The 12,881-nt window shown below is 42.6% G+C and overlaps 2 protein-coding genes and 1 long non-coding RNA gene across 8 annotated transcripts in view; 1 reads left to right on the plus strand and 2 right to left on the minus strand.

Annotated features, from left to right (window-relative positions):
* The window catches only part of LOC126614629 (receptor-like protein 2), a 179,565-nt gene that overhangs the window by 91,738 nt on the left and 74,946 nt on the right, over nt 1-12,881 (plus strand). The gene's annotated exons all lie outside the window — the stretch shown is intronic.
* Nucleotides 1-12,881, minus strand: part of LOC126614638 (uncharacterized) — a 121,217-nt gene that overhangs the window by 66,902 nt on the left and 41,434 nt on the right. The gene's annotated exons all lie outside the window — the stretch shown is intronic.
* Nucleotides 2,577-12,881, minus strand: part of LOC126614633 (uncharacterized) — a 41,846-nt gene continuing 31,541 nt past the window's right edge. Inside the window, exon 3 of the mRNA XM_050282287.1 lies at nt 2,577-3,001. Coding sequence (XP_050138244.1) covers nt 2,696-3,001 — 306 coding nt within the window. The 3' untranslated portion in view covers nt 2,577-2,695. The remainder of the gene's footprint in view (nt 3,002-12,881) is intronic.

A 12,881-nucleotide genomic window follows, 5' to 3' on the forward strand; every position in this document is an offset into this window, starting at 1 on the left:
CTTTAACTCAATTGGAGCAAGAGTCCCTCAACTAAAAATTCATTACCATTGGTCCTTCAACTTATCAAAACGTGCAATTATGGTCCCTCAACTAAAAATTAATTACCATTGATCCCTCAACTTTAATCCAACTAGAGAAATGGTCCCTCATCTTTAACCCAATTGGAGTAATGGTTCCTCAACTTTAACCCAATTGTAGCAATGATCATTCCATACTCATTTTGACAAAATTCTGATGAAATTGACGAAAATGAACATAACTACACGTTTTGATGAGATGAGGGACCCCATTTGTAGCCATGGTCCTTTCAACATAACTTATTTTGACAAATTCTGATGAAGTTAACGAAAATGATCATAGCTATACATTTTGATGAGTTGAGGGATGTCAATGAATTTTTAGTTGAGGGACCATTGCTTTAATTTGATTAAAGTTGAGGGACAATTGCTACAATTTACTCTTTTCTTTTGGTTCATGTTTCAAAATTTGATATTGGGGTGTGCTATCCACACACCCTTTTTTACTTCTCCCACACCCTTGTAATTTATGTCCTTTGATTTTCTTCAATTCATCTGATCCGACGGTTGAAAATTAAAAGGGTGTGAGAGAAGTAAAAGGGGTGTGTGGATATCACATTCCTTTGATATTTTGTATGACTACTATAAGGCAATTCAGGCCATGCATTTTCTATGTACGACACTTTGCTACTGTTAACAGTTATATGTAGCCATCGATAGGTGTCGCTGCATTTTAGCTGTACTCCCCAAAATTCAAATGTTTGGTTCTTTTTGTCAATTACGTAACAGGAAAGGCATTAGTGCTTTTGAATGTTGATGTCTTCAACTAATTTGCTAAACATGGCACGTCGTAGACTTTGAAATGCTATGTTAAAAGGCCCCGCTTAGGGCTGCCATAGTCCGCCTAGGCGCTAAGCAGTTAGCTACTGACACGATTAGTTCCTAAGCGTCTAAAAATAAGAAACGGCACCTACACCTACCTAAACACTTGCCTAGGCACCTGCCTACACTGCTTAGATGATGACTCACTTAAACAAAAACTAGATAACTTTTATTTAGTTGAGTCAATCAAGTTTTGGCACACCAAATATGAAATGTTGATAATACTAAACAACACGTATGTATGAAAACCGCGTTCGGTGTCACTTCATATTCTCCTGCTCCTCTAAATTAAATGCTCCGTTTGGTTTTCTAATTACCGCGTAGAAACAAAGGCATAAGTTCTGGTCCCTTCATGGTGGCCCTCCTTAATTCAGAACATTTTCATGGTTATGGTTGTTTGCCAATTTTTCAGATTGCAGTGATGTTTGCCGCTAGCGTTTTGGAGCTTTAATGATTCATCGTTTGCAGGCTAATTAAAAGGAAGAAGACTGAAAAGAACTTCGGATTATGCATGCAATTAGTTGCTCTATATATACCTTTGAGAATTCCGAATGTAAAGAAATATATGTATGCATGCAACCAAACTAAGCGCGCCTCTCTTATGTCCTTCACATGCACCTGTTTTGACAAGTTTACATGAAAGTGACACGTGGGTAATGTGGAGCCAAAAATATTCGCTAGGCGACACGTGGACTTTTGAACGAAAGAGGACAAAAATACCCTTGAGGCATACCGGGATTCCTACGCGCAAGTAGTGGGTAATCATCCTCAACCAATTCAAAAATGCTCCAAAAGAGGTAACCAATTCCAAATTATCTTATTTTAGGTAATTATTTCCAAAACTTAATTTCCCTAATATATTATTTAGTTAATTAATTATCTAAATAATATATTCTTCCCATATCTCCTAAAATCATCCCTTAATTATCAATTTGAAACATCCACTCAAACCTAAAAAATGATATAGGGCCGGCTACCCCATTCAAAGCCTATTCCATCACCTTTTTCTACCTTTTCCACCTTTCCTTCCCTTTTAAATTAGCCAATCAATACCATAAATACTAAAACATTTCCTTTCATATTTAATTAGCCAATTAATTGGCTAATTAAACCTAAAATAAACCCTAAAATCCCACCTAGTAGACCGGCCACATTCCCTCTCTTTGCTCCACACCTTTTCAAATTTCTTCCACTTTATTAGCCAAATAATGCTAGTCATTCAATTGGGTAACTTCCCATTTATTTCTATTATATTTTATTAGCCAATAAAGTGGCTAATAAAACCACAAAATTCATCCCAAAGCACAAAGAAAGGGCCGGCCATTTCTTGAAGATGTGGACCAATTTGGTCCTATAAATAGTCACCCATTTTTACCAAACACTCATTCCAAATCTCTTGCAAAAATTCCAAAACACTCTAAACACTATTTCTCTCTAAAATTCTAACTTTGGCATCGGAGGTTCTTCGGCCAAAGCCCCCCCCATTCACCGTGGGCGCGTGAGGCTTTTGGCCTTAACCTAAGGTGCTAGTTGTTTTGTAGGTGCAAAATCGTCCAAGATCGAAGAGGAGAAAATTTGCATCCACAAATTGGTGCTTTCATTGAGAGTTGAAATCCATACTCGTAGAAGACTCTCGCACAAGAAAGGTTTTTTCTTTATTTTCTAGTCCATTTGAATATTTTTCATACGTTCTTATTATTAGAATTTTTTACTTGCAAAGGTTCTTTGATAAAACGTATAAGCAAAATATAATGGCTAGAAATTTAGAAAATTCCACAAGTGAAAATTCTAATGTTCAAGAAATGGGATTGCGGAGATCCGTGAGGCTAAATGCGACAATAAGGGGAGCGGCATCATCATCACGAGCTTCAACCATGGGAACCACCGTGGTGGCTACTTCGGTAGCTACCCGCGGCGAGGTCCATGGTGCCTTCACCACGGCCACCATGGGAACCACCGCGGTGGCTACTTCAGTAGCCACTCGTGGCGAGGTCCATGGAGCCTTCACCACGACCCGGAGATCCGTAAGGCAAAATGCGACAATAAGGGGAGCGGCATCATCACCACAAGCTTCCACCATGGGAACCACCGTGGTGGCTACCTCGGTAGCCACCCACGGCGAGGTCCATGATGCCTTCACCACGGCCACCATGGGAACCACCACGATGGCTACTTCGGTAGCCACTCATGGCGAGGTCCATGGAGCCAAGACCACGATCCAAGCCGTGCCATCCAAGTTCACGTGGACCCAAGCCCAAGCCTCGCATTCACATGCACCGCGCATTGAGCAGCCTGCTCCCGTGATCCAGCCTGCTCCCGTCGAGCAACCCACTCCCGTGGCCCAGCCTGCTCCTGCCAAGCAGCCCACTCCCGTGGCCCAGCCTACTCCTGCCAAGCAGCCTACTTCCGTGGCCCAGCCTGCTCCCGCCAAGCAACCTGCTCCTGCCAAGCAGCCTGCTTCCGTGGCCCAGCCTGCTCCCGCCAAGCAACCTGCTCCTGCCAAGCAGCCTGCTCTCGTGACCCAGCCTGCTCCCAACGAGCAGCCCACTCCCGACGGGCAGCCCACTCCCGACGAGCAGCCCACTCTCAAGGCCCACACTGCTCCCGTGGCTTTCCAAGCAGCCCAAGTCGGCCCAAAACTATCTCAACCATCTGGACCTACCATCGAGCCGGGGGCATTCTCACCACATTTTTTCGCGGATTTGACATTTCCCAACTCAAATCTCGCGCCCGGAGTCTACCACCCTTCCACTGCTCAAGGAGGCGCATTCATTCCAAGCTCTTCCAATCCAAATGGCGAACAACACTTGTCTCGACAAGTCATAGAGTTGACGAGCGCCCTTGCACAACAGACAACTTTGGTGAATCAACTTTTGCAACGCATCGGGATCCAACGTGCCCCGGACGAGGTATCCCGAAGTAGGACAAGGGCAGACGAACCTTTCCAGCAGCATCCCAGCAAGCAGCCATTCGACCAGCCACGAGCTGAACGTTCAGGCAGTGTACATTCCCGATTGGGCCCCCGAGATAGCGTATACTCCCGTTTTAGCGCGCGGATGAGCGTGTACACTCGACTAGGCCAACGGATGAGCATACATTCACGGTTGGGGTCACACTCCGATAGTCAACATGAGCAACCTTCCAGACAAAGTGTTCATTCGCGGCTAAGCCCACAAGGAGCATCATCCACCTCACATCAGAGTAGGCAGCACGACGGACGGAGAGAAGCAGTCACTCAATCCAGCTCAAGTTCAACCAGCAGCCTGCAAAGAACTCGCTCGCCTGCTAGGAATGCACCATATGCACTGCATCTGCGGCATAGACGAGCCAAACACATGGAAGAGCAGCCTAGACCAGCAAGTCATGGCTGGGGGCAGCCGAGAGCTGCACTACCCCAACAAAGGCAAATTCAGGAAGAAGTAGAGAGACTCTTGACCAAGCGATTGCATGATTTCCAACGCAATAAGGTCACCGACGAGGCACTACGACGGAACATGACCAACATAAGCAGGTCACCCTTCACGGACGAGATCGAGCAGGCAGAGCCTCCACGAGAGTTCAGCATGCCACATTTCACATCTTTCAAAGGGGATGAAGACCCGGAGAGACACTTAAAGCGCTACCGAAGCGCAATGATCCTTTATCGAAACAACGATGAGCTCATGTGCAAGATATTCGCCACCACTCTACAAGGCGAGGCGCAAGATTGGTTCTACACCTTGCCGCCACAATCCATCCGGGATTTCTACGAACTTTCTTTGGTTTTCACCAAAGAATATTCATCCTATCGCTCGATCAAAAAGAAGTCTGATCATTTGTTCAACGTCAAGAAGAACCCAAAGGAGTCGCTTCGCGACTATGTGAGGAGGTTCAAAGTAGAGAAGGCAAAAATAGTCGGATGCAACGACTCGATAGCTAGAGCAGCCTTCCAAAAAGGACTTCCAGCAGACCACCCGCTATTCGGAAAATTGATCATGAAAGAAGATCTAACTCTGGCAGACTCTTTTGCTTTGGCAGAGAAGTATGCACTTTGGGATGAGGCTCGCCAATGCACATTCAAGGACTTGAAGAAGTACCCAACATCACCTCCCTAGAAGCAGCGGATGACTTATTCACATGTTTGACGGTATCTAAAGTAGCAATAAGCTCTACCATCATGCGAGAAGAGATGGGGGCCCGACTACCTGTATTCCACAGTTACCTGTATTCTACAGTTCAAAAGCTCTCCTCGATGTTATTAAAAATTCAAAAGCTAACTTTGGCGATAGTTGTTGCAACCTAGAAGCACAAGTTTTACTTTCAAACGCATGCAATCATCTTAATGACGTACTATTCTGCCCAATCCAGACGCGCGACGATAAAGGCGTAGACCCTGGCATATGTAAAGTTTTCTGACAAACACAACACTGGAAGGACACACTCGAAAGCAAGTTTTGTCCTCGTCACCCTAAAAGATTCTACATAGGAGCAACATGTACCGGCAGTTGAGTACCATTTCTTGCTGCGCATCACACGGCCCTAGCCGACCCTTGCTCAATGATTCAACTCTAGAGTGGCCCAATACTGGCAGTTGAGCATCTCCTGTTGCGTATGACATGGCCCCATCTCCACAGCTCCCTACTGCGCCTTCACGCTGAGCCTAGGTGACGCAACAGAGCGGCCCAACGATGCCTCAGAAGTAGCCGAGCACACTCTAGCTGCGCCTACTCCACCCGATGGAGACTTCTGGCATTTGCATGTCGACGACGCAGAAAAGCCTTCATCACTGCCGGCAGGGAAGGCTCCAAAAAGATGGATCCCATCTGGGAAGGTCCGTACAAGATCAGCAGAGTAGGGAGTAAGAGTAATTACACCCTCACCGCCATGAAGCGGCAAAAAGATTGAAAAGAAATGGATGGCCTACAATCTAAAGAAGTACCATGTGTGACCTCCCGCTACATCAAAACCCGAAGACTCAATAAGCTCGACGGGCACCACCTCACAAGCTGAGGACTATCCAGTTGTTATGCAGTTCCTACCTTACAGCTAAAGTTCTCGTTCGTTTCACTCGTTTTTCAATGAGGAATTTAGAAGTAATCACAACTTGGCTTGGCTGCATGCTTACAACAACTAATCACTCCTGCACTTCAAAAGAAGATTACGCCCTTCTTAGGGACTCATCGCAGGAATTGCGCCCCCCGAGGGACCAACCATGCTCTCCAGTGCGAGAGGGTAAACCAATTCTCCGACACCCATATGGGTCAGCTCTCCAAGACGGGAGGATAAACTTTACACTCCGAATATCCAGACGTGGATGAGCCTGGCTGCCCTAGTATAACTAGATGCACGATGGCTTGCGCCGGGATTCCTAGAAGTAGCCGCAATGGTCTTTTTCAAGGCTTAGCTAACTGAAGGATTTTGGGTCTCTTGGCCTAATCCGTGGGGAACCGGGCCCTAGAGACGGAGAGGGCACATTACGCCGTACATCCAATGGACAGCTGCCCTGGAATCCTAAAGCTGCTACCGAGTGCACTAAGGTAGCCTACGGATTCCGGAAGATTGCCTACGGCTTGCCCTTCGAGCAGTGAAGCCGCACTAGACTTATACAACCGCACATTCTTGTGAAAGGTTAAACAAGCTAGCGCGCATATACGAAGTTTTATCCACTGCCGACATGCTACATAGTCGATAAGCTTCACCTCTGCCAAGCGCGGAACAACCTACACCAAGTCCTAAAGTGTTGTGATACTTGCTACGCAACCTACGGAATTGAAGAAAGTCAAGGTTAACAGCCTAGTGGTTACGCGGACTTGTCTGCTTCTGTAAGTAAGGCATCCGGCTGCCAACCCTATGGCTAACAACTTTGCAAAGTTCTACACCAACACCTACGGCTGCATAGGCTACGCGAGTTTGTCTGCTTATAAAAAAGTAGCATGCCTGCCACTGGTCTATCAAGTCTAAAGGTTAGGGCATGAACAAAAGAAGTGAAAATGAAGAAAAACGAAGGAAAACATGTTTATAAACAACTAGCAAAGGCCGAAGGAATTCAAGCAAAACAAAAGCTACAAGGAAAAACAAAGAAAATCCTAAAGGCTACCTAAAATACTACATTACAGCAGCTTGGACATCCCACGACTACTCGGTCGCCACACCTTCAACAGCCGTAACGCTCTTAGCAGCGGCATCATCCGACGCTTCACCCCCGGCTGCCCCAGTCTGGGCACTAACTTCTCCAACTACTTCACCAATGGAAGCCTTAAAAGTAAAAGCAAGCAAGTCTTCTGGAGAAATAGAGAAGCTCATCCACTCTCTTCTTAGCATAAGTAGCGAAACGAAGCTCAGAAATTGCAAGCTTAAGATCTTGAATCTGAGGCGAATCAATCTCAGCAGCAAAGGGAGCAGGCTTTGGCGCCACTTTAGCAGCAGAGTCCACCTTACCACTCTTCATAATAGCAAGTCTCTACAAAGGTGAACCGGACTTGGCTCCCAAAGAACGTCCTACAGACTTCGGCACTGGGGGCATGATAAAACCTTTACGCTGAGTAATCTTATCCACAATTGTACTAGCCATTCTCAACATGGAAGACGCCACATGCTCAGATCTAGCAGCCTTATTTTTCTTCCCATTAGAAGAAGTCATGTCAATCACATACCTCTCGGTAGCAAGCGGACCATCATGAGCAGCAGAAGAAGTCTTCAGTTTTTTCTTAACTAGGCATCTCATGAGCAGGCGGGGAAGATCTCTTCTTTCCATCTTCATTCATAGTAAGCTCCACGACAGCGATCAGACGAACCAGTGCATCCGCCTTGATCCTCTTTACCTCATCTTTCTGGAGCAGCCCACCTTTCTTTCAGCAAAGAAGACTAAGTAGCCAACGACATTCATGGTACTCAGCAGGGGAGCTCAACCCAGCATTCCAGCAGGCAGAAGGCATACATGCCCAACATTCCAACAGCCCATGAGACCCGCAATCTCCTTATTTCTCTCAATCGCCAGCCTGGCCCGAGTCAGGTCCAGGAGCCCAAAGGACATGAGCTATGCGGCTCGCCTAACACTGTGCCCTAGCGCCACAATCCTCGACCCCAGCTGCACAAGCTGCCCTTGGCTCAGGCCAAGCCAAGCTGCCCAAGCAGTGGTCCCTGCCACGACATCTCCTCAGCTCATGCCGAGCCAGCTCCTGGCCCCTGCCAGCCGACGTGCCGCACCACCCCGCAATAGCACTATCCAAGAATAAGGCAAGAAAAATTAAATTTTTCTTACATTGGTGCGGCACGAAGAAGACGAAGAAAGCAACGAAATACGGTCCTTTGCACGGGCAAGATTTAGAAGATTGCTAGAGGAGGGGGAACAAATATCCTCTAAGCTATCTCTCTCTTGTAGGGTAGAATAAATCGCTCTCCAAAGTTGATTTAATAACCCACTTAAGGTGGACTTAAATAGGCTTTGAGAGAAATTTATTTCCCTTTCCTAGAAGGATCTAATTTCCATTTAAAGAGAGAATCAACAACAAAATAGAAATCAATTCAGAGTTGCCTAAAACGAGAAAATCTCTACACCTGTTGCCCTTTTCTGCAAGCAGCCCAACAGGTGTGGGGGCATTTGTGGAGCCAAAAATATTCGCTAGGCGACACGTGGACTTTTGAACGAAAGAGGACAAAAATACCCTTGAGGCATACCGGGATTCCTACGCGCAAGTAGTGGGTAATCATCCTCAACCAATTCAAAAATGCTCCAAAAGAGGTAACCAATTCCAAATTATCTTATTTTAGGTAATTATTTCCAAAACTTAATTTCCCTAATATATTATTTAGTTAATTAATTATCTAAATAATATATTCTTCCCATATCTCCTAAAATCATCCCTTAATTATCAATTTGAAACATCCACTCAAACCTAAAAAATGATATAGGGCCGGCTACCCCATTCAAAGCCTATTCCATCACCTTTTTCTACCTTTTCCACCTTTCCTTCCCTTTTAAATTAGCCAATCAATACCATAAATACTAAAACATTTCCTTTCATATTTAATTAGCCAATTAATTGGCTAATTAAACCTAAAATAAACCCTAAAATCCCACCTAGTAGACCGGCCACATTCCCTCTCTTTGCTCCACACCTTTTCAAATTTCTTCCACTTTATTAGCCAAATAATGCTAGTCATTCAATTGGGTAACTTCCCATTTATTTCTATTATATTTTATTAGCCAATAAAGTGGCTAATAAAACCACAAAATTCATCCCAAAGCACAAAGAAAGGGCCGGCCATTTCTTGAAGATGTGGACCAATTTGGTCCTATAAATAGTCACCCATTTTTACCAAACACTCATTCCAAATCTCTTGCAAAAATTCCAAAACACTCTAAACACTATTTCTCTCTAAAATTCTAACTTTGGCATCGGAGGTTCTTCGGCCAAAGCCCCCCCCCCCATTCACCGTGGGCGCGTGAGGCTTTTGGCCTTAACCTAAGGTGCTAGTTGTTTTGTAGGTGCAAAATCGTCTAAGATCGAAGAGGAGAAAATTTGCATCCACAGGTAACCCGTTTTAACACGTTTAGAAAAAAATTATTTTGATGACTTTACTTTTTTAAACTACTAAAAAACTTACTATACAATAACCATAGTGTATATGTATATATTGTATATTACATATGTATTATTATTCTATATAAATTTAAAAAAAATAATTTTTATTTATTTATTTTCTTAGTATACTTTGGGCAAAGAGTGAGAGAGTGCTAATGTAGTATTTATGTTGGAAAATGAAGTAATACATCATTTATATAATATTGTACGATTGTTTTTATTTATTTTCATTATTATTTTTTGTATTCATAATTTGAATGATTTACAATGTTTGGTTTTTTATGCTTAGTTTATGTGAAGAGAGTGATAATGTGGAAAGTCTTAATGAAAACATCGTCAATATAACTCTTGAAGACAATATATCAAGCCAATATTTCAATACCATTTCCCTTGGTGATTGATCAAAATTGAAGGGTTTTATTGTAAAAAACGTGTAAGGTTCCTCAACTTTGAAACGTAACTCCCTTCATTTTGCATATCCTGAAACATATGGTATTTTGAAGTAATATACTAATGTTTTTTCATTAGGCTATTATTTTGGGGTATATAATACTAGAAAGACAAATGTTTATTTCTTAATGTTTTGAAGTAATATTTATGTGACAATGTAGTATACATATTCTAATTTAGTATTATTATTTCCATTTTCATTATTTATTGATTTAAAAAATATTTCCATTTAATGATTCATCGTTTGCAGGCTAAAAGGAAGAAGACAGGAAAGAACTTCGGATTATGCTTGCAATTAGTTGCTCTATATATACCTTTGAGAATTCTGAATGTAAAGAAACATATCTATATGCTAGACCAGCTTACTTTCTAACCCAATGGCTCATGGCTTTCTTCTTATCCTCTTATTCTCACACATCATCTCTACAAATGTTCATGCATGCAACCAAACGGAGCGCGCCTCTCTTGTGTCCTTCACCTCCACCCTATCTTCTCTCCCTTTAAAGTGGAATTCAGTTAACTGTTGTAGTTGGGAGGGCATCACTTGTAATCAGGATGGTTTGGTCACCCATCTGCTCTTATCCTCCAAAGGTCTCAAAGGAGCTATTTTCCCCTCATCATCGTCACTAGGAAATCTCACACACCTCACCCACTTGAATCTCTCTCACAATTCACTTTCCGGATCACTTGAAATTGAATTCTTCTCGTCTTTGAATCGTCTTGAGATCCTTGATTTAAGCTTTAATCTTCTTTCTGGAAAGCTACCTTTTTCTCTACCATCCCACAATATCCAGACGTTGGATTTGTCTAGCAATCGCTTCCAGGGTGCAATTCCAACATCATTCTTTCAACAAGCTTGGAATTTAACTAGTTTCAACATCACCAACAATGCCTTCTCAAGTTTGATCCCATCCTCTATATGCCTTCATTCTTCTCCCTTGATTAGGCTGTTGGATTTTTCCCACAATGAATTTAGTGGTAACATTTCTCCTGGACTCGGAGAGTGTTCAAAACTACAAATTTTTCGTGCTAGTAACAATAATCTCTCAGGGTTACTTCCGAAAGATATCTACAATGCCACCAAACTTGAAGAAATTGCATTCCCTTCCAATTCACTCCATGGAGCCATAAGTGAGAAAATTTTCAACCTCACCAACCTCGCAATCCTTGACCTCTCCTTTAATCAGTTGAGTGGCGTACTCCCTCTCCAATTTGGAAAGCTCTCCAATTTGAAACTCTTGGCTCTTGATTACAACCATTTTGAAGGTTCTTTGCCCCCATCGTTGATGAATTGCACGAACATTGTAGAAATGCATATGGGAGCCAACAACTTGGAAGGAGATATCTCCAAGCTCAATTTCTCGAAACTTAGTCACCTCAATAAACTTGACCTACGTAGAAACAACCTTACTGGTACATTTCCAACAAGCCTTTATTCATGTCAGTCCCTAAGAGCTATTCGTTTGCTTGACAATAATTTAGAGGGACAAATACAACCTGAAATTCTTTCAATAAAATCTTTGTCCCTTCTCGCACTAAGTGGCTTAACCAACATTACTGAAGCAATGAAAATATTAATGCATTGCAAAAGCCTTCAAACTCTCAGCTTTTTGTATTCCTTCAAAGGCGAGGAAATGCCATTTGATGAAGGCATGGTTGGTTTCGGTGGTTTCCAAAATCTTCGATATTTGAGTTTTATTTATTGTGATTTCACTGGTCAAATACCTTTATGGTTATCAAAACTCAAGAATGTAGAGATCTTGGTTTTGGTAGGTAGTAGAATTACAGGGCCAATTCCTAGATTGTTGGGGACTCTTCCCAAACTCTTATACTTGAACTTGTCAGACAATCAAATTTCCGGTGAATTTCCAAAAGAACTTTGTGGACTACCAAGGTTGGTACATGAATTGACCAAAACTCAAGTAGACGATTATATTGACCTGCCTCTCTTCCACTTTGATGGCAAAAATTACCCGCGAAGATTGTCCAACTTTCCACGAACAATAGATCTATCTCTCAATCACATTCATTGCAGAATACCTACTGAGATCGGCCAAATACACCTTGTCCAAACCTTGGATCTTAGTGGCAACTATATTTTCGGCAACATTCCAGCACAAATATCCAACCTCAAAAATCTAGAAAGTTTGCGCCTCTCCATGAATCATTTGTCTGGAAACATCCCGGTGTCATTGGCAAGCCTTAATTTCTTAAGATCCTTCAATGTCTCGTACAATAATCTCGAAGGACCAATCCCAAAAAGCACTCAACTCCAAAGTTTCAATGCTTCTGCGTTTGAGAGGAATTCAAAACTGTGTGGCCCTCCACTTCCAAATGAGTGTCTACCAATTAAGGGCATTGATGCAAATAGCAAGAACATCCAAGGTGTGGACAATGAGCATGATTTTCCATGGTTGTATATTTTTACCGCACTAGGTTTCATTGTAGGATTTTGGGGAGTGTGTGGTTCTTTAATTGCTAAGAAGACATGGAGATATGCATATTTTAAATTCTTTGACAATGTACAAGATAGGCTCTATTTCATGATTATAGTGCGTGTGAACATGATGAAAAAAAGGCTTAGAGGAGACTAGATTGTGCTTTTTATTGGTTTTCTTTTCATACCAAAGACTACGAGGATATGTATATTACCATTTGCTTTAGGTCTATGTCCCTTTTTTTTCCTTGTATTTTCTTTTATAAGAAGGGTAAGGCTTATGTCTCCCCTTATTTCCTGTATTTTATTTTTATTGTTTTATGAGGGGTAATGTTTATCCCCCTTACTTGTCCCTTCTTTTTTTTTTCTTGTATTTTCTTTTGCAAGAAGGGTAAGGTTTATGTCCCCCCCCCCCCCCTCATTTCTTGTATTTTATTCTTATTTTGTTTTTCTTGTTTTGTGAGGGGTAATGTTTAGTCCCCTTACTAATTAAATGTAACTATCCTTTTTCATATCAAAATATATTAAAC

Source organism: Malus sylvestris, chromosome 3 (genome assembly GCF_916048215.2).
Source record: "Malus sylvestris chromosome 3, drMalSylv7.2, whole genome shotgun sequence".
NCBI classification, from domain to species: Eukaryota; Viridiplantae; Streptophyta; class Magnoliopsida; order Rosales; family Rosaceae; genus Malus; species Malus sylvestris.